The sequence below is a fragment of the Lichenostomus cassidix genome, chromosome 2 (assembly GCF_008360975.1).
Source record: "Lichenostomus cassidix isolate B80296 chromosome 2, HeHo_3.0, whole genome shotgun sequence".
NCBI classification, from domain to species: domain Eukaryota; kingdom Metazoa; phylum Chordata; class Aves; order Passeriformes; family Meliphagidae; genus Lichenostomus; species Lichenostomus cassidix.
The window spans coordinates 4866117-4892705 of record NC_139482.1 but is presented as its reverse complement, the minus strand read 5'-3'; the positions used below and the strand labels follow the sequence as shown (position 1 = coordinate 4892705).

The 26589-nt window shown below is 42.0% G+C and overlaps 2 protein-coding genes across 7 annotated transcripts in view; both read right to left on the bottom strand.

The window, feature by feature from the left end:
- Positions 1-4767, bottom strand: part of LOC146440753 (sodium channel protein type 5 subunit alpha-like) — a 209788-nt gene extending 205021 nt beyond the window's left edge. For 4 of the 6 annotated variants that reach the window (XM_085050194.1, XM_085050197.1, XM_085050199.1 and 1 more), the window contains exon 1: positions 4558-4765. The gene's annotated coding sequence lies outside the window, so the exon portion shown is untranslated. Of the gene's footprint in view, positions 1-2067; positions 2347-4557 lie in introns of those variants that run through there. The other 2 variants (XM_085050201.1, XM_085050196.1) reach the window with 2 other exon arrangements.
- A 14354-nt stretch (positions 4768-19121) lies between these two features.
- The window catches only part of LOC146440752 (sodium channel protein type 5 subunit alpha-like), a 31741-nt gene continuing 24273 nt past the window's right edge, over positions 19122-26589 (bottom strand). Inside the window, exons 20-25 of the mRNA XM_085050202.1 lie at positions 25942-26220; positions 25295-25348; positions 24313-24454; positions 23646-23746; positions 22956-23226; positions 19122-21503 (exon numbers count right to left, since the gene is read on the bottom strand). Coding sequence (XP_084906328.1) covers positions 20305-21503; positions 22956-23226; positions 23646-23746; positions 24313-24454; positions 25295-25348; positions 25942-26220 — 2046 coding nt within the window. The 3' untranslated portion in view covers positions 19122-20304. The remainder of the gene's footprint in view (positions 21504-22955; positions 23227-23645; positions 23747-24312; positions 24455-25294; positions 25349-25941; positions 26221-26589) is intronic.

The following is a 26589-nucleotide window of genomic DNA, read 5'->3' as shown; positions in this document are numbered from 1 at the left end:
GCAGAGCAGTTTTAGTACCTTTGGAATCCAGCAAGCTTTAAAAAGAATCTACAACCTGTTGGAAGGGCGTTCAGCATTGCAATAGAAAGCAAAAGTTTAGCAAACTAGACAAGCTCAATTCAACCTGAGAGATTAAACAAATAATCCAGTAAAGTATGGGCTTATTTTTTCCAAGATATAAAAGAAAACCTCTCATTTTAAATTTAAAAGTGCAAAGAGAAAACTTGGAGCTTAACAGAATTTTTAAATTTTTCTGTATGTTTTGGTACAGCAGTATTATTTGATGTGTCAAATCTCTACACTCAAAAAGCTCTTGCAATATGATGATAAACATAAAACTCAAGCCATTTGTGTTATGCAGAACTGTGATTAACGAAGGCTTTGTTCAATACAAAGAGCAGTGAGGCATGTTTTTGCCATGAAAGATAAGGGATCTTCTGACACCAATGAAAATTTTGCACATTAATGAATCACAAGGTGACCTCCTCGTGGAAGGCCAAGCTACACCTCCTCAAAGTGAGGAGTGATGGAAGTGAGAGAAGAGAGGGAATTTTTGTGGTTCTTTTGCCACTTTTGCTTGGAATTTGCCTCTGTGAACTCAGACTGATAAGAAACCTGAAAAGGAGGGGTATGAACAGTTATTGTGACAGCTGCTACTACTTGAATTTAACAAAACAACTCTGTCCAGCTGAGGGACTGGGGCAGGGAATAACTTTAGGAAATGTGTCCTTTTCCTTCTCCCATGCTGAAATCTTGGATCTCACTGACTGCAACTGGGCAGCCCAGAGCTGGTAACATCAGCTCCAGAATTATTGGGAAATAAATAAAGAAATGTAATGAACCTGAGGGAGAAGAAGGTGCATTTGTAAAGGTGAGCAGATCACCTGCAGCTAAATTAAGAGGAAGGCACCATGTGTAACACAGCAAAGGATCCTCCACAACAAACTTTCTGAACTACTGGATCTCTTCAGTGACACAAAAACTGCCAGAAGGAGAGAGGAGTTAGGGACATTCCAGTTCTGGAAAAGTTTTCTTTTCCTCATTATTAGTAACTCTAATTACTTTGAAAGAAGAGCAGTGAGATAAATCCTGTAGAGCCAGAAAAGTGACCTGATTTCCTTCCTGATTTAGAAACTGTCACTTTGCAAGAGAAACCCAAAGAGACAGAGCCAGGTCAAAGTGGGCTCCTCAGCTTGGTCTGCAGAGTAAATAATAAACCAAGATCAATAAGAATATAACTGGGGTTTCCTTTTGGTAGATGTGCATAAGGTGGATCCTATTTAAAGGACAAATAAGCACATGTTTATCTGAACTGATTGCAATCATCCACGACACCATGGAAGAGATATTCACTACAAGCAATCAGAAATATACCCAACATATTTTGCTCCAGGTTAGAGGGTGAAAGGGAGAAGCAATAACCAAACTCCAGCTATAAATTGCTTTATACTATGATCAGGCCTCTACCTCAAGACAACATGTAAGCATAAAGCAGAAAGGTCAAGCATATATTTAAGAGTGATGCTGCTTCTGTTACCAAAGTTTTATTTAAGAGAACTGAGAAATTAGTTGTCGCCTTTTAACTTTCAGGGCTATCATTTTCCAAGGTAAACCTTGAGCACCATCAGAGACAGCTTCTGAAGTAGCAATTTTCAGGAAGAACTGAGCACCCACTCTCTGAAAACAACAGGTCCCTTCTATGTTTTTCAAGTTGAGCTTCCAAAAACTAAGTTGCTGAAGGTGATAACAGATTATAACCTGTTCCTTCTCAAAAGTATGACCAGGATTTGCAAATGACCACCAACATGTTTTAATATGCAACCCAAAATGTTCTTTACTCATATACATACACACAGGATTCCCTCAAGATACTAAAGAGAAAATGGTAATGAGAAGTTAAACCAATCCCTATCTAATATCATAAATAGGATACTTAAAGAAATTAAAAGTAGCTATATTTCATAAACCTCCCAGTCAGGATGACATCTCCTATTAGTATATTTCTATACACAAGTTTGACAGCACATTTAAATCAAGAGCACAGCAATTATTTAACGTTTCTGTAACCTGTAAAGGTCCTGGGAGGCAGTAGCTGGTGCCACAGGTGTTAGTCCATCCCAGAGAAAACCGAGGCCACTTTCTGCTTCAAGCCAGGAATCAAATGCTCTCATCTCTGCTGCAGTTTTAAAGTCTGTTCCCATGAGCTGTCATTCAGAGTCACAAAGTCTCGTGGTCTACATACCCCCTTCATGGTCAAGGTATTTGGGCTACATACCCAGTGATGCAACTGAATACCTTTGTGACCTCTGACGAATGATTGAGGGCATGAAACAGGATCTGTTCCCTGCCACACTGTACAGAGCCCTGGCATGCTTTAAACCTGCAGGGCTCCTTGCAGCACAGTCCCCTTCTGTGTGAGAGCTCTGCCTTTAGAAGCTGACCCTTCGTGTTTCTAAAACCCTCAGAGCCTCAGACAGAAGAGCAAAGCTGCACTATGAATGATTCAGAGCGAGTGGCAAGAAATGAGAAAAGCCATGTTACAACATCAAACTCCAATCATGAGCAGGTTAAGTAAAATATTAATCTGTGATTATTTCTGGCAATACTGGGATCTGCCCCCTACCAAAGTTACATAAACTTCACTACTCAAGTCTGAGACCTTTTGGCACATTAATCTAAAAATACCACAACTTGCAGGAGAGGCTTCCATTGCTGACATGTTGAGACATTTGCCCCCAAAAGACATGACTTTTTTCTTAAGGACCCTCTATTTCTGAAGCTCTCTGTCCACCACATGTGGCTACACTAGAATAAAAAAATATTAAGAAAACCAGTGGACATCACTGCAATTCCCTTTGCATGGTTCCCATCCTGTCCTGACACTGGGCTCCCCTCAACTTTTTCAGAACCAGGTGTCTCATCAAGCCAATGCACCCAAACCAGCAGAAGGGACATTTTCAAAACCACTACTTTCTTGGCCCATTAGAATGAGAGGGTTTCGCTCCTCACTGCCTCACAGCTCTGACCTTTCCAATTCTCTGCCACCACAAGCTTATAGGATCTGCCGGATCCATCTGCGTCTCCACCTGGCCTGCTTCCCCACGCCAAAAGCACGGATCAAATATACGTGTCTGAAAACACATCCCTGCTTTTTCTTCATGCCACCCGCAGGGGAACCCCCTCGCCGCTTCCAGGCGACAGGAAGCCTCCAAGACCACTTCTGCCAAGCCCCGAAATCCTGGGAAATTGCAGCAAAAAGAACTTCAGCACCTTGGACAGGACACACAGACGGAAAATCGCCGAAATCGGCTCATTGGCCCCGAAAATGCTGTGCCTGGACATGACCCTCTAGGACACATCTGCGGGCCTGTTTATTTATAGTATTGACAAATCCTCTTTGAATCACCGTGTTTATTCCACCATCCGCCCTGTGTTTTGGGAAGAGCTGCTCGCCAGCCCTGGGAGAAATTGGGGCCACTAACTCCGGATCGAAGTGCCGTCTGCGGGAGCAGCCACTGCCCCAGTTGTGACTGGATAAGCTCGGCTCAACACTCACAGGGCTCAGCTCACCCCTTCCAGGCAAAACGAGACCTGTTGCCATAGGTGTGCCTGGCTCGTGGGTTTCTTCTCTTTCTCAAAGCTCATCTCCTCCACCTTCTCACCCAGATCTCCAAGAAAAATAAAACTGAAAGGTCTGGTTTATTCCCATTGCAGCCACGCTCCGGTTGCATAAGTTTTGCTTTAATTTAGCTTTCATTCTCTCTCCCGGTGCTCCCAGTATGTCACTGTTCCCCTCAGGGCTGCCTCGATAAATTCATGGTCACCTTGCTGGAGTACAGCACAGCTCTCCCTGATCTGCTTTTATTTACGTGAGCCAAATCGAGTTTTTAATTTGTGCCGGTAAAAACTCCACATTTTTTTAAGCAAAGGTGTTCTACAAACAGCTTTGAGGTGCTTGGTGCCATTAAGAAATACATTTAAAACATGTCAGTTCTTACAACAAGTAATACCAGCAACACTCATGCTACAGAAGAATGGTACACTTTCCCTGCCACCACAGAAATAACCATCCTAGTTCATTTCTTCCCTTCCAAACCTGTCGCTAGATTTCCACTCCAACACATCTGACACCACACAACACTAACAGAACAATTGCAGAGTATTTCCTGTGTTGTTTGTTCTTCCCGGCACTTCTGGGTGTGGGAGCGAGACGGAAACCAGACCGATTCTCTGCCAGAATTACCTTTAAACACCAATATATGTCTATATCTATATATTTCTATCTCCACTGTTTCTCCAGCCCAACGCAAGCTCTGCTGCCCCAACTTCTCTCTCCCGCAGCCCCTGTCCCTCTCTGCCGCCCTGCTCGGACGGGACGGGAGCGGTGCCGCCGCTCTCCCGCCTCGAGGGAAACTTTGGGAACGGGAAAACCCCGGCACTACTCCTTCCTCCTCCGCGACACGCTCGGAACCGGGCATCCCGTCGTTTTCTTTCTTTTTTATTCCTTTTATTAGCAAGCAAACAAACGAACGAACAGAAAAGAAAAGAGAAACTTACATTGGTTTATTTAATTTTTCCTGCTAAACCAAGAGTCCCAGAGCCACTTGATTGTATCCACAGAGTTTTAGTCGGCCAGCGGTCCCGTCCCGCGGGGAGGAAGGGCCCGGCTGCTGGGCGCGGAGCGCGCTGCCCGCCCGCCGCGGAGCGCGCATGGCTCGGAGCCGCCGCGCCGTCTGTGCGGCTGCCGCGGGAGCGGAGCGGAGCCAGCGGAGCCCCGGCCGGGCGGGCGGGCGGCGGGGGGGAGTGGGGAGGGATGGAGGGAGGGATAGAGGGAGGGAGAGAGGGAGGGATGGATGGAGGGAGGGATGGAGGCACCGCCCGCCCCGCCGAGCCTGCCGGGGCGCCGCCGCAGCGCCCCCTGCCGCCCGTGCGGAGCGCAGGGGAGAGGGGAGGATGGGCAGGGAGAGGGCAGGGAGAGGGCAGGGAGAAGGGAATTTGGGAATGGGAGAGGGGGAATGCGGGAATGGGGGGAGGATGGGCCGGGAGAAGGGGAGCAGGAGAGGGGGAATGGGGACATGATGGCCAGGGAGAGAGGGGAATGGGAAATGGAGAGAGGGGAATGGAGAGGGGGAATGGGGAAATGGGGGAGGATGGGCAGGGAGGGGGGAGCAGGGAGGGGGAATGGAGGAGATGATCCAAAGGGAGAGGGGGAATGGGGAGAGGGGAATGGTGGGGTATGATAGGCAGGGAGAGGGGGGAATGGGGGAATGATGGGCACGGAGAAGGGGAGCAGGCAGAAGGGGGAGAGGGGGAATGGGGGAGGGTGGGCAGGGAGAGGGGGAGCAGGGAGAGGGGGAATGGGGGGGATGATAGGTAGGGAGAAGGGGGAGCAGGGAGAGGGGGGAGAGGGGAGTGTGGAGACCAGCAGGAGAAGGCTGGTAAACGGGGGAAGGCAGAGGGACAGGCAGGGGATGGAGAAATGATGGCAAGAAAAAGGAGTGTGGAGGAAGGAAGGATGAGAAGGGCTGAGAAGAAGGGAGGGACAGGGAGGATGGAAAAGCAGCATGAAACTGGCTGAGAGAGTGCTAGAATCACAGACTTGTTTAGTTTGGAGCCTTGTTGAATTTGGAAAATACTTCTAAGATCATCAAGTCCAACTCTGAAGGCAGCATAGGCAAGTCCACCACTAAACCCTGTCCCCAAGTGCCACATCCACTGCCATGCTCTAGGGAGCAAGATGGGATGAATGTGGCTGGGGAGAAAGGTGGGAAGGGGAAGGAGAGGAGATGAAGCTGCAATGGAAGCTGGGGGTTGCTACGGGGGCCTTGGAGAGAAGGTCTGAGGAGAGGAACTGGGAGCAGGGCACAGCAAGGAGCCCCTCAGCACACAGAGGGAGGAGTGAACAGTGCCAAAACTGGACCCTGGGATCACCTCCAACCCAACCCAGCTCCTCCTGCAGCTGCCTGAGCCAGAGCCTCCAGCCTCAAGGAACAGATCCCTGGGTCAGGCTAACAGGGCAGCAACCCCAGTGAGTGGGAACAGCAGCTTTTTCCCAAAATAAGCTGCCCAGCAGTGACTGGGAAGATGATAGATGCTCACAGGTGAAGAGAGAAGTGGCAAGGATTTTCTGGCAAACTAAAGCATTCAGGGTGAGTAGAAGTGAAAGAAACTTCTGAAAAACTAATAAAACCCTCAAATTACTGAGGTAAAACAGGACAAACAAGTCCTGGCACTGCTTTACTGCCTCAGTGATGTGTGGGGAATTGTCTGTTGCTGCTCTGGAAACTGTGTGGATCTGTAACAAATACTCTTGTGAAAGCAGCTCAGGGTGGGGTGGTGATCAAGGAAAGCAAGTGCTGGGAAAGGAATGGATTATGTAGGGAAAAAACTGAGGGGCTGCAGAGGCACTGGGATTGTGGCTGGAGAGCAGGTGCACAGTCAAGGACAAGCTCATGCTCAAGGAAATGATTAACTGAAGGACTCAAAATGGGCAAAGTTTCTGCAAATGCAGGAAATGAAGAAGTGTATCACAGGGAAGAACTGGGTGAGGCAGAGGAGAGAAGGAGGTGAGGAGAGGGAGAAGAGGTTAAAGAAAAAGATTTACAAACAAAGGGAGTGGGAGGGGAAAGAAGACTAAGAAAGGCAGAGAAAGATGTACCTGGGGGAACAGAGCCTGTGCAAGCCTAGAGTAGCACAGAAAGATGTATGAGGCAGAAGATAAAGGAAGACAAATCCTTATGGATTTAACCTCTCAACATGAAGAGTGGCTGCTCAAAGGGAAGGAGGTTCTCAGGAAGACCCACAGAGATTATGGAGTGAGCACATCTTCAACACCAGAAAGGCAAATGGTGAGTCCTTGGCAGCTCAGCCACTGTGCCAACACATCTCTAACTTAGATTAGGAACAACATCTTTTCAGTGATGTTTAGTGGATTTACAGCATTATTGTTGAATAAAAAAAGGATTCACACCAGAGAGAAAACACTGTGCAAGGATGGCTGCTGGTATCACACTGCTCATCCCAGCAGCAGAGCTCTGCTGGAAATCCTCCCCACTGGGATGGCCACAGCATGGTCCCACTCTGTCAGTGCTCTCTGCACCCAGAAACAGTCCCAGTTCTTGGGCAGCAAAACCAGCAACCCTGAGGGAGCTGCTCAGACCTGCAGAAACTCCTGTCATGGAGCTATGACCTACACGTTCTCCAAAAATGGCATTTCTTCCCCTAAACAGCTAAAAATACTATCATGTTGTAGAAGACATGTGAACCTACTTTTTCTTCCAGTGAAGGAGGAGTTAGTTGATTGGTTGGACTCAATCTCAGAGGTCTTTTCCAGCCTTAGTGATTCCATGATTCATAGCTGCAGCACAGTGCTCTCTGTGCTGATGCCACAACAGGTGACGACGTGTGTTTTGGGGTTGAACAGCATGTGTGAGGGAATTTTTATTGTATCTAATTTTATATAATAAATACTATTATATATTCAAATGTTTTTTATATTCTCTTCCATTCTATTCTTGCTGCTCTCACAATTCATGAATGAAGGTCCTCTGCCCCCCCTCCTCCCTCCAGAACCAGATTAGCAATGATCTCAAGGTGAACAGCCAGCAGCATCACAGTGTATTTAGTAGCATATCCAGGCAAAGGAGGGAAAATCCACAGAATTTCACTTAATGTCCCAGCTGCTGGTCCTGAATAATTTCTTGTCTTTCTTTTGCAGCCTGTAAGCAAATTCTTCTGTAAATCTTCAACTCTACTACTTTTTTTATAGAGGGAGAAAATACTGTTAAAACCTTGTTGTAGCACCAGGATGACCCATCTGTTTCATGTGTCTTTACAAATACAGAAATTACTCATAATACTAGAAAATCCTCAATCCTATGATAATGAAATCAGCTCAGTCTGAACTCAGCTTACAGTAAAAAAAACCAGAGCAATATTTACAAAGGAAATAAATCAGATTAAAGAAGGTAGGAAGAAGTACAGGAGAGGAAAACTACATTTTCTTCCATGTCAGGAATAGGACTGGGATGGTTCTCCCATTTCCTACCTCCAAAAAAAAAAAAAAAAATCCTTTCCCCTCATTTTCAAGCATTTATATCGTATTTTCCAGTTGCCTCATTTCAGAAATGTAATTCAGGGACACACACTGAAAGCAGCAGCTCCAAAACCCACAGCAAGGGGGGAACACCCTTGGCACAGGAGATTCTCCTAATGCAAACACTAATCATAAAGTAGCCATGTTAATTGGAACCCTATAGACAGGCTGATCAGAGAGTGGGAAATTGATTAAAACCGGGCTGCCTTGCCAAAATCTTCCTCTCTGCAAGAAGCAGTCAGGTAATGCTGGCTTACTGGATGTCTGAAAAAGTTCAGGCAAGTCAGCTGAAACCCCATAAATGTGCATGTCAGATGGGAGCAAGTACCAGCAGCAAAATAAATACTGAGGGAGATCAGTTGGTGTCATCTTTCTATTCACTCCTTTCCAAAAAAATACCTTTTTCCCCCCAAAGCTATCACTGTGTTCTTAAAGGGCTTATGGATAAGGTGGCAAAGAGCCATTTATTCTCCCAAAGATGTTCATAAAGCCTTTCTTTTAGCCCACATCCCTACACATTTGTTACTGCCTTTTTAGGGAAACAAAGAGAACTGAAACTGAAAAATATGCAGTTTTTGTGAGTTTGGAGAACCGTTTTAGTTTAAAACAAATTCTGTATTTTTTTCCTTTAAAAGAAACTGCTGCAGATTTGTGGAAATCTACTTGGCAAAAATGGAAAAAAGTATTTTCCTTCACAATTTTAAAGGTTCCTCCTTGCCCTCCCACCTTGCTAGCACTCAGTGGAGTGCTTTTGCTTTCTGCAGACCTCGACTTTCTATAAACCTTTTTACCACTTGGGATAAGTGCTGTGAGAAGCTCCTTTGGCACCAGGTGCCACGAGGCTGTCAGACACAAAACTCAGTTTAGCCAACACTTCCCTCTACTGGGTAAGAAAAATACTGTCATTTGTTTTAATTCCTTTCAAAATAAAGGGAGAGATGAGGATAACGAGGGTTTTCCCTTGACTGAGAGCATGTGGGATGAAGAGAGGGCAATCACCAGTGCATTGCTGTTTGATTAACCAGGCAAAAGGGGTTTGGCCATCCCATATTGACTCCCTTCAAGGAGCAAGGGGAACCCCTCAAGGAACCCACAAGTTCCCTTCCCTGATGGCTTCCCAGCCCCACTGGGAGGAAATAAACCAGCAGGGCTGGGATCCCCCACAACCCCACCAGTGTATGGGAAACACAAGGTCAACCCACTGTGCCAAACCTCCTGTGTGGATCCCACACTGGATCACATCAGGGATGATGCTAAAAGTTCATTGTGTAACACATTCTGGGATCTGGGCTTATTCCTCCCTCTGTAATGAGATCCCTGATTCCTTCTCATCCCCCCCACTTCAATTCCAATAAGCAAAAAGACCCTGACACAAACCCAGCTGCTGTGTCAGGACACATCTGTATCAGTCTTCAGCTTCTGCCTTTTAATTAAGTGTATCATCCTCATGGAGCATCTCTCACTGAGCATCCACGGGGAAATCCTGTAACGCCTGGATAAATTGCTACATTTGTTCAATCAGACTCAAAGATAGAACCCTAAAGTGAGCTAATCTAATTTAATGGGAAAAAAAAAACCAAAAAAAACCCCTACAGGCAGGCAGTGCTTCTGTCAACGACTGTGTCCAAGTGTGAAGAAAGCATTCAGTGCTCTGATAGACATAACAGCTCACATCATTAAAGTAAAATTAATTTTAATCTCCCTGAAATGGCTCACCTCTCAATCCCTCCAAAATTAGGCCACTTTATGTCTAACCAGAAGACAACTGCATTTTAATTTAGAGGGGAATGGAGGTTATGCTGGGCTGGGCTGAATTGTGACCCATTACCATGCTTTTGCCACCTGTGGTCAGCACAACTATTTGGTGATTAGGCAGTTCAGAGAGCAGAGAAACACAGCTTCACTAAGTGGGCAAAAGCATTTACATGGGGTTTAGTGATTAGCAGGGTCAGAAAGGCAGAGATTGAGTTTCCGAAGTGTAAAGTAAAATTAAATTAACTCCTTTTTGTGTCAAAAGCAGCAACTCAAGACAAAAATCTTTTTACCCCACCACCTCTCCAAGAGGGGACACTGTCATTCAGCAGCTCTGAGGGACAGCAGGGCTTAGCCCATGGAGGGAACCAAGGAGTTCCTGGGTGCTGCTGGACCCTGGATGCCCCACAGATGTGTTTTAAGGAGGGTGAAATCGAAACTCTGCCAAGCTCTGTGGCAGTTTTCGCTGTGATTTCCCTAGGCAAGCACTTCAAAGCAGACCAGTGAAAGGGGAAGCATTTTTAGAAAAGATTTCTCCACCAGAACTAAAAACACCTCTGACAGAGTCAGGGTAAGCTGGTTGATTGATTGGTTTCAAACACTACCTTGAGAAGCACCCTTGAGGCACAGCTAACAAGATGATTCCTACAAGGACTGCAGGGAATTTCCAAGTGATAATTTTCTGCATTTAGTACCCTGATCCCTCTTCTTTCTTTCGTTGCAGTCCATCATGCCCTCTTTCCTCTGTTTTAGCACTAATTAAAGGCAAACTTCTTTCCACTACATTTACGTAATATTTTACACGAGTCATGAACCATTTCCTTTTTATTTTTTAATTTGGATCTCCTTATTAATTGCAATACCTATTAGTTTGAATACAAACTCTGCCATTTCAGCTTCTGGGAAGTGCTTGGGGTAGAAAGACCTAAGCAATAATCACCACAATGTTTTTCAGCACAGAAACAATTCTGGGGACTTCCTTGGGACTGCTCTAGGCCTATTGATGCTCACAAAGGTCAGATCTTGGGCAAACTGTGGTCACAAATAGTTAAGTGAGTCAGAATTTCTGGTAAAAGCTTGACCAATCTGAGGCAAATTAAACTGAGCTCTTTTCCTGTTCCTTTTCTTGTAGGGTTTCCTGTAAGGTTTCTGCATCATCTTTGTCCTTCAGTGCCCTTTCTCTGGTGCTCCTAACTAATGTTTTCGTTTTTATACGCAAATCCAGGGATTGTAGTCTACTCTGCTTTGACTACCAATGTTATTTTATTTGCAGAAGTCTCCAGTCCAGCAAGTTACCTCTTTCTAGTCACTTTTCCCTAATGTAGTTTCTTCTCCACCCATTTACAACCCAACATTTCTACTGCAACAGCACAGAGATATGACAATAGAATATTTTCCTCTGAAAAGAGGATGGCATGACCATGGCAGGGAGATGACCATGCTGGGATAGTAGTTGGACTCTATGATCTTAGAGGTCTTTTCCAACATAAACGGTTCTGTGATTCCATGACTGAGTTCAGGAATTATTATTATTATTTTTTCAGCATCTTCAAGCTGGTCAGCCTAAGGAGCCCCACGTGGACATGAGGTCTGGCCTTGAGCTCTTTCAATATAGAAGTCTTACTCTGATACTGCAAATAATCCTTTAGGTTGAAAAAGACCTCCAAGATCATCAAGCCCAGCTATTAACCCAATACTGCCATGCTCACCACTAAACACTGTCCCTAAATGCCATGTCCACACGTTTTATAAGCTTTCCAAAGGATGGTGACTTCACCACTTCTCTGGGCAGTATATTCCAATGTCTGAATGCTCCTTCTGTGTAAAAATGTCTCCTAATATCCAATCTAAACCTTCCCTGGTGCAACTTGAGGCCATTTCCTCTTATCCCACCGCATTTTATCAGGGAGAAGATGCCAACCCCCACTTGCCTACAACCTGCTTTAAGGCAGAGCATTGGCAGCAGGTCAGGGAGGGAATCCTGCCCCTCCACCCAGCCCTGGTGAGGCACATCTGGAATTGTCTCATGTCGCTGTTGAGCCGCTAGCAGAGAGAAAAGACCCAGTTCTCCGTGTGGCATAAAAGAGAGCATTTTATTATTTAATTCCAACTTATATAGACTTTTCAAAGGTCACCCAGATCGGTCAGTTCGATACCTCCCCCTAGGCAGATTGGCCAGGCCTGAACTGTCCACATCCCAAGAAACTGTTTTTAATAACATCCAAACTTTATCTTTGTTTATAAAACACAGGAAGAAGAGAGAAAAGAACTCTCACGAGAAAGGTCTGCTAGCCACAGTCTCCAGTTCTGGGTTCCCCAATATCCCTCCCACTATTCTTTATTCCCCCCCATTTTATACACTCAGCATGTCACATGATCTGGAATCCTTTGGTCAGTTAGGGTCAACTGTCCTGGCTGTGTCACCTCCCAGTTTTCCATGCATGTCCAGTCCCCTCACCAGCAAGGCACTGTGAGAAGCAGAGAAGGCCTTGGTTCTGTGCAATTCCTGCTCAGCAATTACAAAAACATCTCCATGTTACAAACCCTGTGTTCAGCACAAATCCAAATAATCCCATACTAGTTACTGTGAAGAAAATTTACCCCAGGTAAACCCAGTACATTTTACCCCTTGTTTTATGTCATTTTCATCATGGTCAGGTCATGGACCATCCAACACAACTTTATTAACCATCACCTCCCTTCCCATCCTTCAATAAAATAAACTGATGAGGGATCTGAGTGGCCAGAGCCTGAAACAAGAGGCCACAAACTAACAACCCTTCACTCAAAGGGCATGAAATCTCTTTTGTCAGATGGGTCCCTGCTCTCGTCCCAACTTCTCCCCACTTCTATTTTCATATTTCCATCACATCCCACCACCAATTTCCCCTCCCATCTTTATTTTTGCAGAAAATAGTTTTAGAATAGATTAGATCTGGCAGCTGATGCAGCAGGTCCTGTTACCTCCCGGGAAAAGTTACATTGAAGTCACCAGGTTCTCCAAGCATCCAAAAATTCAACCCGTGAAAAATGGAGGAATCTTTCAAATATTTCCGTTTTACTTCTTTGGAGAGAAGGTTTTTATACAAACCTACAACCAACCACTAAAGGCCATCACTTTTTCATATTTCATCCTTATTGCAATATCCTTCCTCTGACAAATGGAAGAACCACATGCCCTTGACTGGAAATCTCCCATTAGTGTAGATGCTGAAACAACACATCTTGCTTTCCCAAGCTGCTCCCTCTGAGTGCAGGGTCAGACCCTGACTGGATATTGAATATTCTCCTCAGCATCAAGCAAAGTCCAATTGTTTTTTTCTCCTCTGCAATATTTGAGTGCTCTGTCTGAGAGAGTTTGTTTTATTTACTCTTTCATCTATTTTCAAGCATTGATTTAGGAGTGACTGGAAATGGGATGGGAATGGGGCTTCTGCCAGATTTTTAGGGAGAATTGCTCTACTCAACACAAACCCAGCCATCCACAGAAAATAACACAAAATCCTAAAACTTGACTCCAGTCTCCAAAAGAGCTGGAAGATTGCAACATCCTCCTCTTTTCAGGGCATTGTGGAGTCCAACAGCAAGAATGGAAGATGGAAAGGCACTTCCCACCAGCTGACCCTTCTCTAATTGATTTTTAGCTACTTAGCCCTTTCTGTATTCATGTTCATATAGAAAAAAATAAAAGCAAAATAAAAGCCAGTTTCTGCAGATTACTAAAAATAAAAGTTAAAGAGCAACAGGTAAGATGCAGGCAGGAGCTTCTGAATGTAGAGACAATTGGTCCCATTTTCTGTTACAGGTGGAGTAACTATTTAATTATTTTTGTATCAAACATAGAAATATGTAAATCACTTATGACAGTCCCACCCCAAAAACATCCCTCAACTCCAAGTGTAGTCTCCTTTCACACCTCAAACAGAGCACTAAACACAAAGAGAAGTACAACAATGAATCTCAGCCCTTAAAACAGGCAAACCATCACAGTCAGTCCTTCAGAAAATAAAAGAAAAATACAAAACCAAAGGGTAAATTCTCCAAGTCCATATACATAGAAAGCCTGGCTAGAACAACGATCATAGCAAAAACCTCTCTAAAAAATAGAGCAAGTGTACCTATAACTGCACTTCTACCTTGTTAGACATGTATTTCACTAGTGGTTTAGAGCATAGACACAAACAAACCCTAGTAGTTACCCCAACAACAACAAACAAAACTAAATGCCCCCAAAACAAACAAAACCAAGCAAAACCCCCCACCAAAAAAAAAAAAAAAAAAAAAAAACCACAAAAAACCAGAAAACATAAAACCCCACCACACTAAAAAAAAAAAAAAAAAAACCACTGGAAAAAGCCACGAGGAGGGGAAAAAAAACCCAGAGGGGAAAAACCCAGTGGAGGAGGGCCACCAACATACCTCAAAACACCACCTTAAGTGCTCCCAACCTATGTGCTCCTCGCCTGCCTTATAGATAGTTTCTGTCCCAATTGTTTCTCCCTTTCAGCTGTGTCCTGATGGGTGAACATGTTAACCCTTTCCTTGCCACATCCAATTAACCTTCTGATTGTTGGTTTCTGCTCTTCAGCTTCCGTCCAAGGAGGTGAATATTGGCTGCATATCATCCTGGCTATAAAAGACCATGACAAACTCACCTGTGTTATTCACTTGTCAGGCACAGGAAGGTGTTGGCAAGAGCCAAAATGTTGTTTGATTGTTGAGAAAATGCCTATGTAAGAGGCTTTGAGAGCTCCTTCCACTCACATTAAAATAATAAATACAGAGATGATAATGAATAATATTTTCCCTGAACGTACTAAATAAATTTTTGATGTATCATTAAAGGTGTATCAAGAACCAGTGACTTGGCATAGAAGTCAAGCTAATTTAAATGAAGGGGTAAGCTTTTGATTTAAAGTGTGAGGCTGATTAACTGGGAAACAAATTACCAGGTGGCAAACAAATTACCAGGTGGCAAACAAATTACCAGGTGGCATTCTCCTGGATGTTTTCAGGTCAAGAGCTGTAACACCAGTGGAACAAATTACTTCCATCAAATACAGCCAAACACCTTTAAGATATCTGACAGCATTTAGACCTGCCTTTCCAATTTCTTTTTAGTGAAAACTTGGAAAATACATTTCCACTTTCTGGTGTTACTCTCCCAAAACGTATAAAGTCTCAGGGACTTTCTCAGGGATCATCTCAATCATCTTGATGTGATGAGCAAACACATATTGGAATATGGGATCTTGCCATTGTGGGACAACTTGTGCTTTAAGAGCAATAAGGTACAAATGACAAAAAATTTTCCATGTGCATCTTCCACCTCTGCTCTGTGCAAGAGGCCTGGTCCATAGCCATGGGATGATGGAAAGTTTCCACGGGGAAAACTCACCACAGGGAAACTGCAAATTGCAGCCTCCTATAGACTTTGGAAGAAGGGTGGTTGATGCAGACTCTGTTCAAAAAAAGCTTCACTCAATACTCTGATTTAACCCTCACTAACATTTATCTCCCTCTCAGGAACAGTCACATCTCTCAACTTCTATTTTGTAAGCCAGAATTCCAGCTTTCTTTCTAAAGACATTCTAATTTCCCGACTGTTGTTAAAACCCTTTAAATCTTGTTTGGTTCCTAGGAATCTTCCTTGGGCACCACGTACCAAAGTGTGCAGAACTGCAGCTCCAGCCCCACCCTGTGCCCCCATGGGCTGTCTCACCTGGTAGATCCTCACCTGCATTTCTCTGCTCCATGACTGCACCACCTTACACATCCCAACCCTTCTGTTTCACTAGTTGATCCAGGTCTCCACAGGGATCTTCTGTTTCCACCAGCTGCAAGCAAATATCCCCATTTGACCCCCAGTAGAGCACTTCAAGCTCTGCCCTATTTTCTCAGGAAAAGGGAAAAGATCTGCCACATTCTTATTTCTTAGTAAATACATTTCAAAAATTTTATTCAATTTTCCATTTTCCTTCAAATCTTTCATTATTTCCCCTCCAAAATGTGTCCCACAAACTTGAATATATTTAATTCAGATTAGCAAGTCTCTGGTTGAACTGCTTGTTACCTGCCTTTCAAATACAAGTATTACATTTAGTTTGGATTTTTTCTCTCCTGCTACCTTTGCTGATTTGACAGGATTCTCAAAAAATCCTTAATGAGAGATCTGCATGTTCATGTGCCAGTTCTCAACAAGATTTTTGAAACTGGGTTATTCTGGACCCCAACTCCATTGCTTTAATTTCTTCTGTGTCCGTCCATGGATTTACTCACATGTCCATTCAAACACTTCTTGTTTATCTGGGAAGATATGATCCCATCTTGACAATAGTCTTCACTGAAAATTAAGGAGATTATTTACCTGATATTTATAATATAAGTAGGTAGATAAACTTTAAAGCTATCCAAAACCTCATCCCTGCCCCATTTTAAACAAACTCATATCTTTTTTACTTTCTCTTATTGTTATATAGACAACGATTAATTTATTAGTGTTTCAGCTTCCTCTTTGTGGTCTAATTCTCTTTTACACTGGAAATTATCACTCATTTTGTTTTCTGAACTTTAAACAGCAGTTTTCTTTTAGCACAACCCTCCTTCCACTCCTCCATAACATCTCTGCTTGCTGCTAATACTTTTTCAAGGAGTTATTTATCTCTTCAGGTTTCACTGTCTATACTTGTGGCAGAGGCCCCACTTTTTTTTTTTTTTTCTTTTTTCTTTTCTTTCACTTTGAATATGTCATTTTGATCAAAAACCACTAGGAGGAAGCATTCAACAAGTTTCCCTGACCAGATGTAGATCTCAGTCTTAATTTTATTAAATTCTAATAGTTTTGAGCAGGAACCAAGGGGCCTGCTGGGTTACAGATCCCCTTGAAAGTGTCTGGTAAATAATCCCTTGAAGATATGCGTAATTATTTACCTTCCAGTCAAACTGGCTTCACTGCTCCTGCTAAAAACAGTTTCATGACTCCATCCCTTGAAGAACAGAAGCCACTTTTAATTCCAAAGTTAATTTTTTCCTAACTATTCTATTTGTCTGTTAAACATTTTTTCTCCCTTCCTTATATTTCCCCACCTACTTTTTTTACTGAGAGTTACGATGCATCCTCTCCTTACGATGCTATTCCTAGGCTGAACAAACTAAACTTGAATTTCTTTTCATATCACAGATTATTCATCCTAGCATTGCTTCCCAGCACATGATCTGATTTTAATTCACAACTCTTGAATTGCAAAGGTCTCTGGTGAACTGCAGGAAAAAAGGTCTCCTTTCTTTCAAGCACACTTGGAGTTTCACGTTGTGCAGCTCCATCAGTTTGCCCAAGAGCTGAGAAACACTGAACTAAATTATTCAAATAGTTCAATTAATGATAGTCTCAATGGTAAAGTCAGTTTAGCTTATACTACAGGTCCTGAAGAAAATAGCTTTTTATTCTGGTTTTTTCTGTCCCCTTTAAGTCTTTTGACTGGTTTGCAAATATTCCAGAATTTTCCATTACTTTGATTTCGTATGAAAAATGTGTGTGGTTTGGGTGGTGAAAGGAAGCCCACTAGAGAGAGGTACACATGTTCTGGAATTCTCATGTTGTTTCTTGTTATATTTATTGTTCCACATCGCTCTCAAAGGAACAGACAGAAACATCACGTTGTTGAGCTGGTGTGTCTCATGGGCTATCAAATGGAAAAGGATCTCAGTCCTCAATTTTTTGTTGTCTCTATTAATAACCTTTTTACAAATGCAATAATTGGAGATAAAATTTTAAGTGATATATAGTTTATGGAAGAGGTAAATGTTGAAGAGACCAGGCTGTTAATGCAGCCCGGCTAAAATAATGACTAAAATCACATAAAATATTGCTCTGTATGACCAAAAAAGACAGCAATCCATCTGGAAACAAGTCTGTGTATCACACAGCCATCACAGAAAACCAGGATTTTTGTAAGGACATCAGTACGACCCAAAATTAAGAGGCTCAGAGTAGAACCAGAAGGATTTGTGGGATTATTTATTTCTAAGGGGATATGTTCTGACTGCTGTGCTTATATGTAAAATTTTATCTCCCAAATGGTTGGGGTCTTCTTGTGGCTTGGAAGATTTTCTTGTGGTCTTTCATTACATAAGGAGGGTTTATAGGAAAGATGGAGACAGACATTTTATCATGGTTTTAAACTGGATGTATGTTCAGTTTGGACATAAGGAAGATATTTTTTTGCTGTAAGGGTGGTGAGCTCCTGGCACAGGGTGCCCAGAGAAGCTGTGGCTGCCCCTGGATCCCTGGAAGTGTCCCAGGCCAGGCTGGACAGGGCTTGGAGCAAGCTGGGATGGTGGAAGGTGTCTGTGCCCATGGCAGAGGGTTGGACCAAGATGGTCTTTAAGGTCCCTTCCAACCCAAACCGTTCCATGATTCTGTGATTAAAGAACATAGCAAGAGCACTGTCTTCCCTAAAACAATATCACATTTACTCCAAGTTTCTGCAGAAGGTAAAATCCATCCTAGAGGGTTCTTGTAATCTCTTCCACCAACAAACAATTCACTTAGGGTACCAAATGAGCTTTTGCATCTGATGCCCTACACTGGTGGAGCTCTGGCTCAGTTTCAGGGTGGCTTTCCCACAGAGAAGGACATCAGTGAGGCTTGTATATATCTGACCAACAACTAATTCTTCTCACAATCAAAAATACCTCTTCCTGGTACACAAACTGACAAAGATTTGTGGATTTTTTCCACCACATTTAGGTATGGATACATTTTCCTGAGAGGATGCAATGTCAGGACTGCTCAGTGCACCTCAAAACAATGAGAACAAGTGGCTCATTGCTGCTCCTCAGTGGATCTTACACATCTTGGGGAGCTGACATTAAACAGGCTGGAGCTGGGAAACACCATGCCACCAGTGCCATGGAGTGAGCTCCTCAAATGTGGTTGTTCACAATCTGTGAAAGTGGTTAAAAATAATTTTAACTAAAACCATTTAATTTCGTTAATTCTTTTTGTGGTTGTTAGATTTATTTTTTGTTTGAAGGAATAGATCCCCTGGGGTCTGAAGGCACAGAGCTGTTGACTTCTCTGGTGTAACACAGATTCACTGTGCATCTACACTAAAATCTGAGGGAATATTAGTCAAAACTAATTAAAGATGCTGCAGTTCCAGAAATGGCTAGGGAGAAGCTAGGGGAATACCACAGATGAAACTAAAATGTACCATAAATATTATTTATTTGCATCAGTCTTCAGACAATATTAAGTGAAAACAGTCTTGTTATTAGGTACAATTTACCACTCATAGTAAAAGAGAATTTCTGTCCAAAAAGCTCACAATCTGAAGAGGTGGAAAGTGACACAAGACATAAGAATATAACTGCTAATGTAGAGAAGGGGTTTTCAAGAGAGAAGAAAACTTGCTGCAGGTTGCAAACAAGTGCTCAGCAAGTCCCACTCAGTCACAAAACTGAGTTTTGGGTTCTTTTCTGGCTGAAATCAATGTGGAGGGAAAAGCTCACCCCACCCTTGCCAGAACCTGCCAAACCCAACAGTGATCACCCAGCTGCAACCTTGCAACTAATATAAATTAAAATCATCTTACATTAAAATGTGAGTGGAAATGCTTATTTGTGTCTCTCTACCACATTGTCAGGAATTAACTTAAACACAAAACTTAACAATTAGGTGAAATCTGAGGAAAGTACGCAAGAAACACAGTTTGGTTTGGGGTGAGTGATGGCACAGCTGCCTTCACCTCACTGTCAGAGGGAACCAGGTCAAAAAAAAAATCCTCACAGGCAAAACATAAAGCAAGGTTTTGCACTGCTCAGTATGACTTTTGTAATACTAAGAGATGTATTTAACATTTCATTAAACTATGATAACATACATGCCATGGTTTATTTTGTAGATTGACCATATGGGAAGAAATCCACTACACTGTGGAATATCTGTGCATCATGCAGGGTCTATGTTTGTGGCACATCTGTCCCCAAACATTAAAAAAAAAATTTAAAAAATCAGCAGCCATTTGCTAAACAGGTTTATAATGATAGTATCAATTAGGAATGGAATACATTTTAGCCCTTTTCCATTCCTTAATTTATACTAATATTGACATTCATTTTCTGTTCTCCAGTAGATCCATTGGTGTTTGGACTTTTCTCTGCTTTCTGCACTTGGGAAATATCAACTGAGGTTGCTGTGAAGATGTCACAGCACTCAGGTACTGTGAGACCTGCTTTGTGGATGGATGCCCTCAATCAAACAGACCTGAACAGGTAAATATTGAAGAAAACTGAACACAGCAGAGCCAAAGGCCACGATTCACCAGCCATCACAGTTAACCTATCACCACCAACAGGTTTGGTTTCACAGGGAGGCTGCCTCAGCTGACATGTGTTTACAACATCATCTTCTGTGAAAATTTAAAAATTATCTTAACAACTTCATCACCAATTAACTACTTAATGCCTGGAGATTGTTGATTGCCTGTCACTTCCCCATTCTCAGCCATGAGATTGCCACTACTGTCTCTTGTGACACTGTCATACGACGGCGGGATGGACACCGAGGACGAAGTTGCAGACTGGTTAAGACTCCTGCCGTAGTTTGCACACAGCATGGATGCAATAAGTCCTTCGTTTTCTGGAGCAGCATCTCCCAGAGGGTCAGTGCTGCCAGTCCTGTGATGGTAGAGGTAGGAAGCCTGTTTGAGGGAGCGCAGGAGCAGGTGGTTCCTGTAGGCACGCTGGATCACCGTGGCCGACGCTTCCTCCTGCCTCTGCCGGAGCGTAGTCGATATTGGCTCGTAGGACTGCTTTGATGGATTGGCAGCCATGAATTTCTCCTCCATTTGTACTTTCAGAGTATCCAGCTCCCCAGAATCTCCCAACACCCTCTTGGTGAAAGCAAACAGGATATCCAAGCAGTGTATCTTGTCGCCACTGACCACAGGCAGGTCCATTGCTATGAGTTCGACTTTGTTTGGTTTTGGTACACGCAAAGGCTCACTCAGAGCGTCGGCAAAGTCTGATAGGGCAGAGAAAGTTATAAACTGGGTTGCCTCAGGATCAAACTTCTCCCAGATTTCATAAAAGATGTCGAAGTCATCTTCCCCTAAAGGCTCTGTGCTTTCCTCAGTGGCAGCATTGAAGTTCTCCAGAATAACGGCTATATACATGTTCACAACAATGAGAAATGATATAATGATGTAACTTACAAAATAAATAATGCCTATGGCAGGTTTGCCACATTCACCTATGGTACCATTTATGTTTGGGTCACAGAATGGTGGCCCAGTGTTTAAAATAGGGCTGAGAAGACCATCCCAGCCAGCTGACGTGGTGATTTGAAAGAGACAAAGCATGCTGTTAGCAAAGGTTTGGAAGTTGAACATGTCGTCAATGCCACCGTCCATCTTCACATAGGCAAAGTTAGCCATGCCAAAAATGGCATAAATGAACATGACCAGAAACAGTAGGAGGCCAATGTTGAACAGAGCAGGCAGGGACATCATTAATGCAAAAAGCAGAGTTCGAATTCCTTTGGCTCCCCGGATGAGTCTCAGTATTCGCCCAATGCGGGCCAAGCGAATGACCCTGAAGAGTGTGGGGGGTAAGAAATGCTCAAAGGCTTTGCCAATGCTGGAAAGCAGTAAGGCTGAAATGGAAAGAATAACAACGGGTTAGAATATTAAATTTTGCTTAACTAGTAAGAAGGCTGGAATGATAATATCTTCACAACTCAAAAATATGTGATGTGTGTGCGCTAAGCCCTATCAGAATAACTTTTGGTAGTAGCTGCATTGAAAAAATAGTTGTAGAAATCAGCAATTGTGAACTCCATTCTTCAGCCATCAGAGGACAGTACCTGTTGCACTAAAGATGACAAGGAACTTTCTGTGCACAGAAATATATCAAATATCTGTATCAGTGACACTTGGTGACTGATGGTTTTCTTTGACACTGGTTGCATGAATATTTCAGTAAGTTCAGGTTATGTACTTACCTTCTACATTTGTCCTGAAATACTGACACTACAAAGCTAAGCTAAGAAAACAAGATAAAATGCAATGTCATGATCATCATTTAGATAATACCAGCAAGATATAAGCAAACACAGAGATAAACATAGAAATTGTGCATGCCACTCTACAATGGCTTTTGGTTCATTCAGGGACAGAACTACATAGGGATGGTATTTTTTCTTTGTTTGAAAGAAAAAAATGACATCTAGTAGCACTAGAAGAGGCTTGTCTTTTCTAAATGTAGCTGTTTTGGATACAATTTTCTGAATTTACAGTCCAGAAACTTAATTTCTCAAGAAAGACTGAGAGTCTTATTGGAATCTTACTTAAGATTAAAGACATAAGTCATACCTAAGAAATGAAATATCTTTCTTCCCTAAATGTCTGTTGCTAGTTGGCAGTGCTGGCCCTAGGAATAGTTAAATTGGCAGGAAGATCAAATTGGCAGCAGAGCTCTTTCCCTCATTCTTGTATTGCAATCCCTTCAAATAAAAACTAATACATTTTTGGTCATCTTTCCTATCCTGTTACACAGCGTGAACCCTTATTTTCAATCAGCAATGCCTGAATTGCCAGAACCTGAATTCTACAGGCTATATTCTAAATCCAGTCTTCCTAGCCTCCATAAATTTCAGTTGCCTGTCAAAAACAGATGACAAAATCCAACTGTTTGATCTGATTGAAGATTTCTTAGTTGGCACTTAATCTCTGACAATGGAAATATGACATACTATGATACTGCTATGATGGGTTATTAATTCTGTCTTTCAGACCAGGAAAAAAAACCCTAAAGAGCTATGAAAGATTTTAGATAACAGCCTTTTAGATACAGATATATATATGTATGCACACATATATATGTAAGTGTATACACAGTTTTAGTAAATTAATTATTTTAAATCTCATTTAACATTATTGAATATAATCATGGGGGGGAGTTCACTTATTTTTTCCTTAAGACTTTACAGTATTATAATTTACATTTCAATTACTATTTACAGTTAATAAATTTTAACTACTTTTTTTTTTTCCTAAAAAGTATAACAATTGATTTAGTAAAGAATTTGCCAAACAATTTTACTTACCAACAAGTGACATGATAACAACAACTAAATCAAATATGTTCCAGGCGTTTGAGAAATAGTATTGCCTCAGAGCCAGCAATTTCAGCACACATTCTGCAGTAAAGATGGTAACGAAGAGTATATTGATTTTGTTGAGGACGTTTGTCTTTGTTTCACTTTGCTCATAGGTTTCCACCATCATGGTGATCATGTTGAGACAGATGAGAGCCATGATGACAACATCAAAGGTTTGGCTTGTTACAATGTCAAAAAGGAAGCCTTGGTATCTGTTCTAGAGGGAAAAAAAAATACATCTGACATTAGTTATGAAAGTAAGGAGTACTCATCCTTACATGATTCCAACAGCTTCAATTTTTATGTCACAAAGTCACTCAGCTACAGTGAAGTCGGAGAAACTGGAGAAAGGCAGACTATAAAAATGACATTAAAAATCCCTTTCCATCCTGAAGTCTAATCAGTTTCAAGGTGAATATAAAACCCAATAATATTTATGCAGAGAACTTAATAAATATTTCATCTGTAAAATAATTCAGTCAACTTTTTGGTGTGGAACTCACTTTAAAGCACTGTGTGAGTACCAGTGTAAAGACAGTATAAATAATTTATATATAATATATAAACATATGCACTTTCCAGTGAATTAAATTGCACTTTTACAATGCATTTTCCCTTTGAAGAATTCAGTCTTACCAGGGGTCTTGGAATAGGTTTTTGAGGTTTCTTGGATCCCAACTTTTTCATTGCATTGTAGTATTTTTTCTGTTCCTCTGTCATAAAGATATCTTCCCCACCTAAGTATACAAAGAAATGTCACTGTTATTTGGTGAGAAAGCCAAACCATCATACTTAAAATGTGTAAAATTCTGGAAACTGGCATTGATTCCTGTTTTACACCTTGCAGGTACCATTGTTTTTCATAACATATAACTATGTCCAAAAAATCAGAGTGGCACAAACCAGACATGCACACAGTAGAAATCTTGGGGTGAAACGCAGCTCACTCAAAAAGTAGGAAAACAAAAAACATGGACAGGAACAAATCCTTCCCTGGCTTTCCACATGCCAAAATACTCATCAGAGCATCAGTAGCAGACCACTTTCTAAACAACAAGACTCCCATCATGTTTAGTTCATGAAAGGGAGTGAAATTTTAAGACACTTCAAAATGTTTGTGGAAGAGGAAGGTGATCAGGTTACAGGGGAAGAGAAAGGAGGAAGAAACTCACCCTGAGCGAGTTATTTCTGTTAACTTAATTACTTATGCTCTGGTAAATGCCAATGGAAGTTTCAGATTCTATGTATAGGATCTTGTTCTCTAAAGGCAGCATTGCTAAAGATCAAAGCATAACTAATATACTTATCTTTTTCTTTTGTTGGTTGAAGTTGTCAATAATTACACCAACAAAGAGGTTCAGGGTGAAAAAAGATCCAAAGATGATGAAAATCACGAAGTAGAGATACATATACACACTGTTCTCTCTCACTGGCTGATCATCTTTCTGCAAGAGTGAGAAGCAGCTTGAGAAATAACCAACAACAACATGGACCCAATTCAGAATAATCTTCATATTGCACATCCTCTCTGAAATTGATGCATGACACTAAATTTTGTTTGAATATTCTTGACATGATTTTCACTGGCATTTCAGAAGCACCAGTTCAGTTCCTTCCAATAAAACAGGAGCTGTAAATTTCTCAGTATATGAAAAATCAAGCAAACTATGCAAAGTCAAATATCAAGCTCTTGCCATCAAAAATCTTGACCTAGATATGTTGTTATTATTTTTTCTCTTCTTAGCAAAATCTTCTGTGATGGTTATTATGAATAAAAGCAAAATCAAAAGAAGAAAAATAACTTTTCAAATTGAACAACAAAGAAGAAAAGCATTGAAACACACACACAAAAACATAATATTAGTATTTTCATAAAATTAGTGTTTCAAAAACATAAAATTAGTATTTTCATATTTATAAATATAATTTATATTTATTTATATAATATTAGCAATATTATAATATCATCTACTTAAAAAAATTTTTTTAAGTCACGAGGAAATTAAGACAACCGCTACATTCCAAATTCTTTCCCTCCAAATTCATACCACTTTGTCCTGTTTAAGTTGGTGGATTTAGAGCTGAAACTCTCTCCCCATAGCAATGGAGGAGCTTTAAGATACTATGAGTCATTTGCACATTAAATGTTTACATCATCTGATAAAAAATAATTACTGGAAGTATTTAGCAAAGACAAACAGCAGATATAGATGTGCAAAATGAATAATGTGTTTGCAGAAAGCAGTAGGATTCACAAAAAATATGGTCTAAATACAATGACTAACCTCTGTTGAATCTACTGCTGCGTACATGATGTCCATCCAACCTTTAAATGTTGCCTGGAATGAGAGATTATGGAAAATATGCTGAACTTTGACCATAAAATTCTTCACATAATTTGCAATATCCGAATGACACTGACTGGAGTGAGAGTCTTTGCTATATTCACATGCAAAAAGCACTGAGCTCTGGGTGCTGCTGTGTGTGAGGCATTCTCAGCCCCATCAGGATATGAAAGCCTTCAAGGAAGGACAGAACACTTTATCCTAGGATTCTGACACAGCAAACCTTCATCAGCATGGTACTAAGGGCCTTGCAACCCTCATGGCTGAACAAATCCATGTTTTGACAGAATAGCTCACTATTTGCCCCAGGTTTCCTTCTGAGATTGACTCCAGCTCTCAGCACCATGAAACTGCTGGAGGTTACAACAGCACTTGCCCAGCAAATGCTGCTTTATGACCTGGGAAATCACAGCAGAGTCTCCTCTGTCCCCCTTTTCCCATTTGTGTGCATGAACGGCCAGCTACAAGGGGAGAGCAAGTTCTAGGATATTTTACTCATTGCATCACACTCAGGGGCAAGTTAGGAGTTTACAAAAGGTCAAGGCCATCTGACAAATTTCTGGCTAGTGAGGGCAAGCAACACTTACCACCTGAAGGAGAGCCAGGTAGCCAGAGCCAACATTATCAAAATTCACTGTAGCGTTGACCCAGTATAGTTTTCCGGTGCTGTTATTTATCCAACAGTCTGTTTTGTTCTTGATCGAGCTATCTAATTCAGAATTCTCTTCTGTCAGATTGACACACTTCCCAAACTTCCCAGCAAACAGGTTCACTCCCATGATGCTAAAGATGAGCCAGAAGATGAGGCAGACGAGCAGGACATTCATGATGGAAGGGATGGCTCCCAGGAGGGCATTGACCACCACCTCGGGTGAAATGGGAGAGGAAAAATACACTTCACAAAGGATGGGCTCAGGTGTCAATAAGCAGTCACTTAGTCACGTCTGCAAACAAAAACCTGATGTTTTCCACGTAAATACTAGTCACAGCTGGCAGAGAGACCTTGAACAATGACTGTAGTATCTACTAGGCTTTCAAAGCAATAGCTGACACTTCTTGGTCTGCTGTGAGACCCTATTACTACTAAAATGTGAGTCCAAACTCTTTTTTAGACTTTCCCTTGTTTGTGGAATAAGAGGTAGTCCATTTGTTTCTTTGATTTAAACTTTATTAACATAAAACTTCTGAAATATTCATTCATAAACATTAGTACAGAGGACTGTTTTTATGACTGT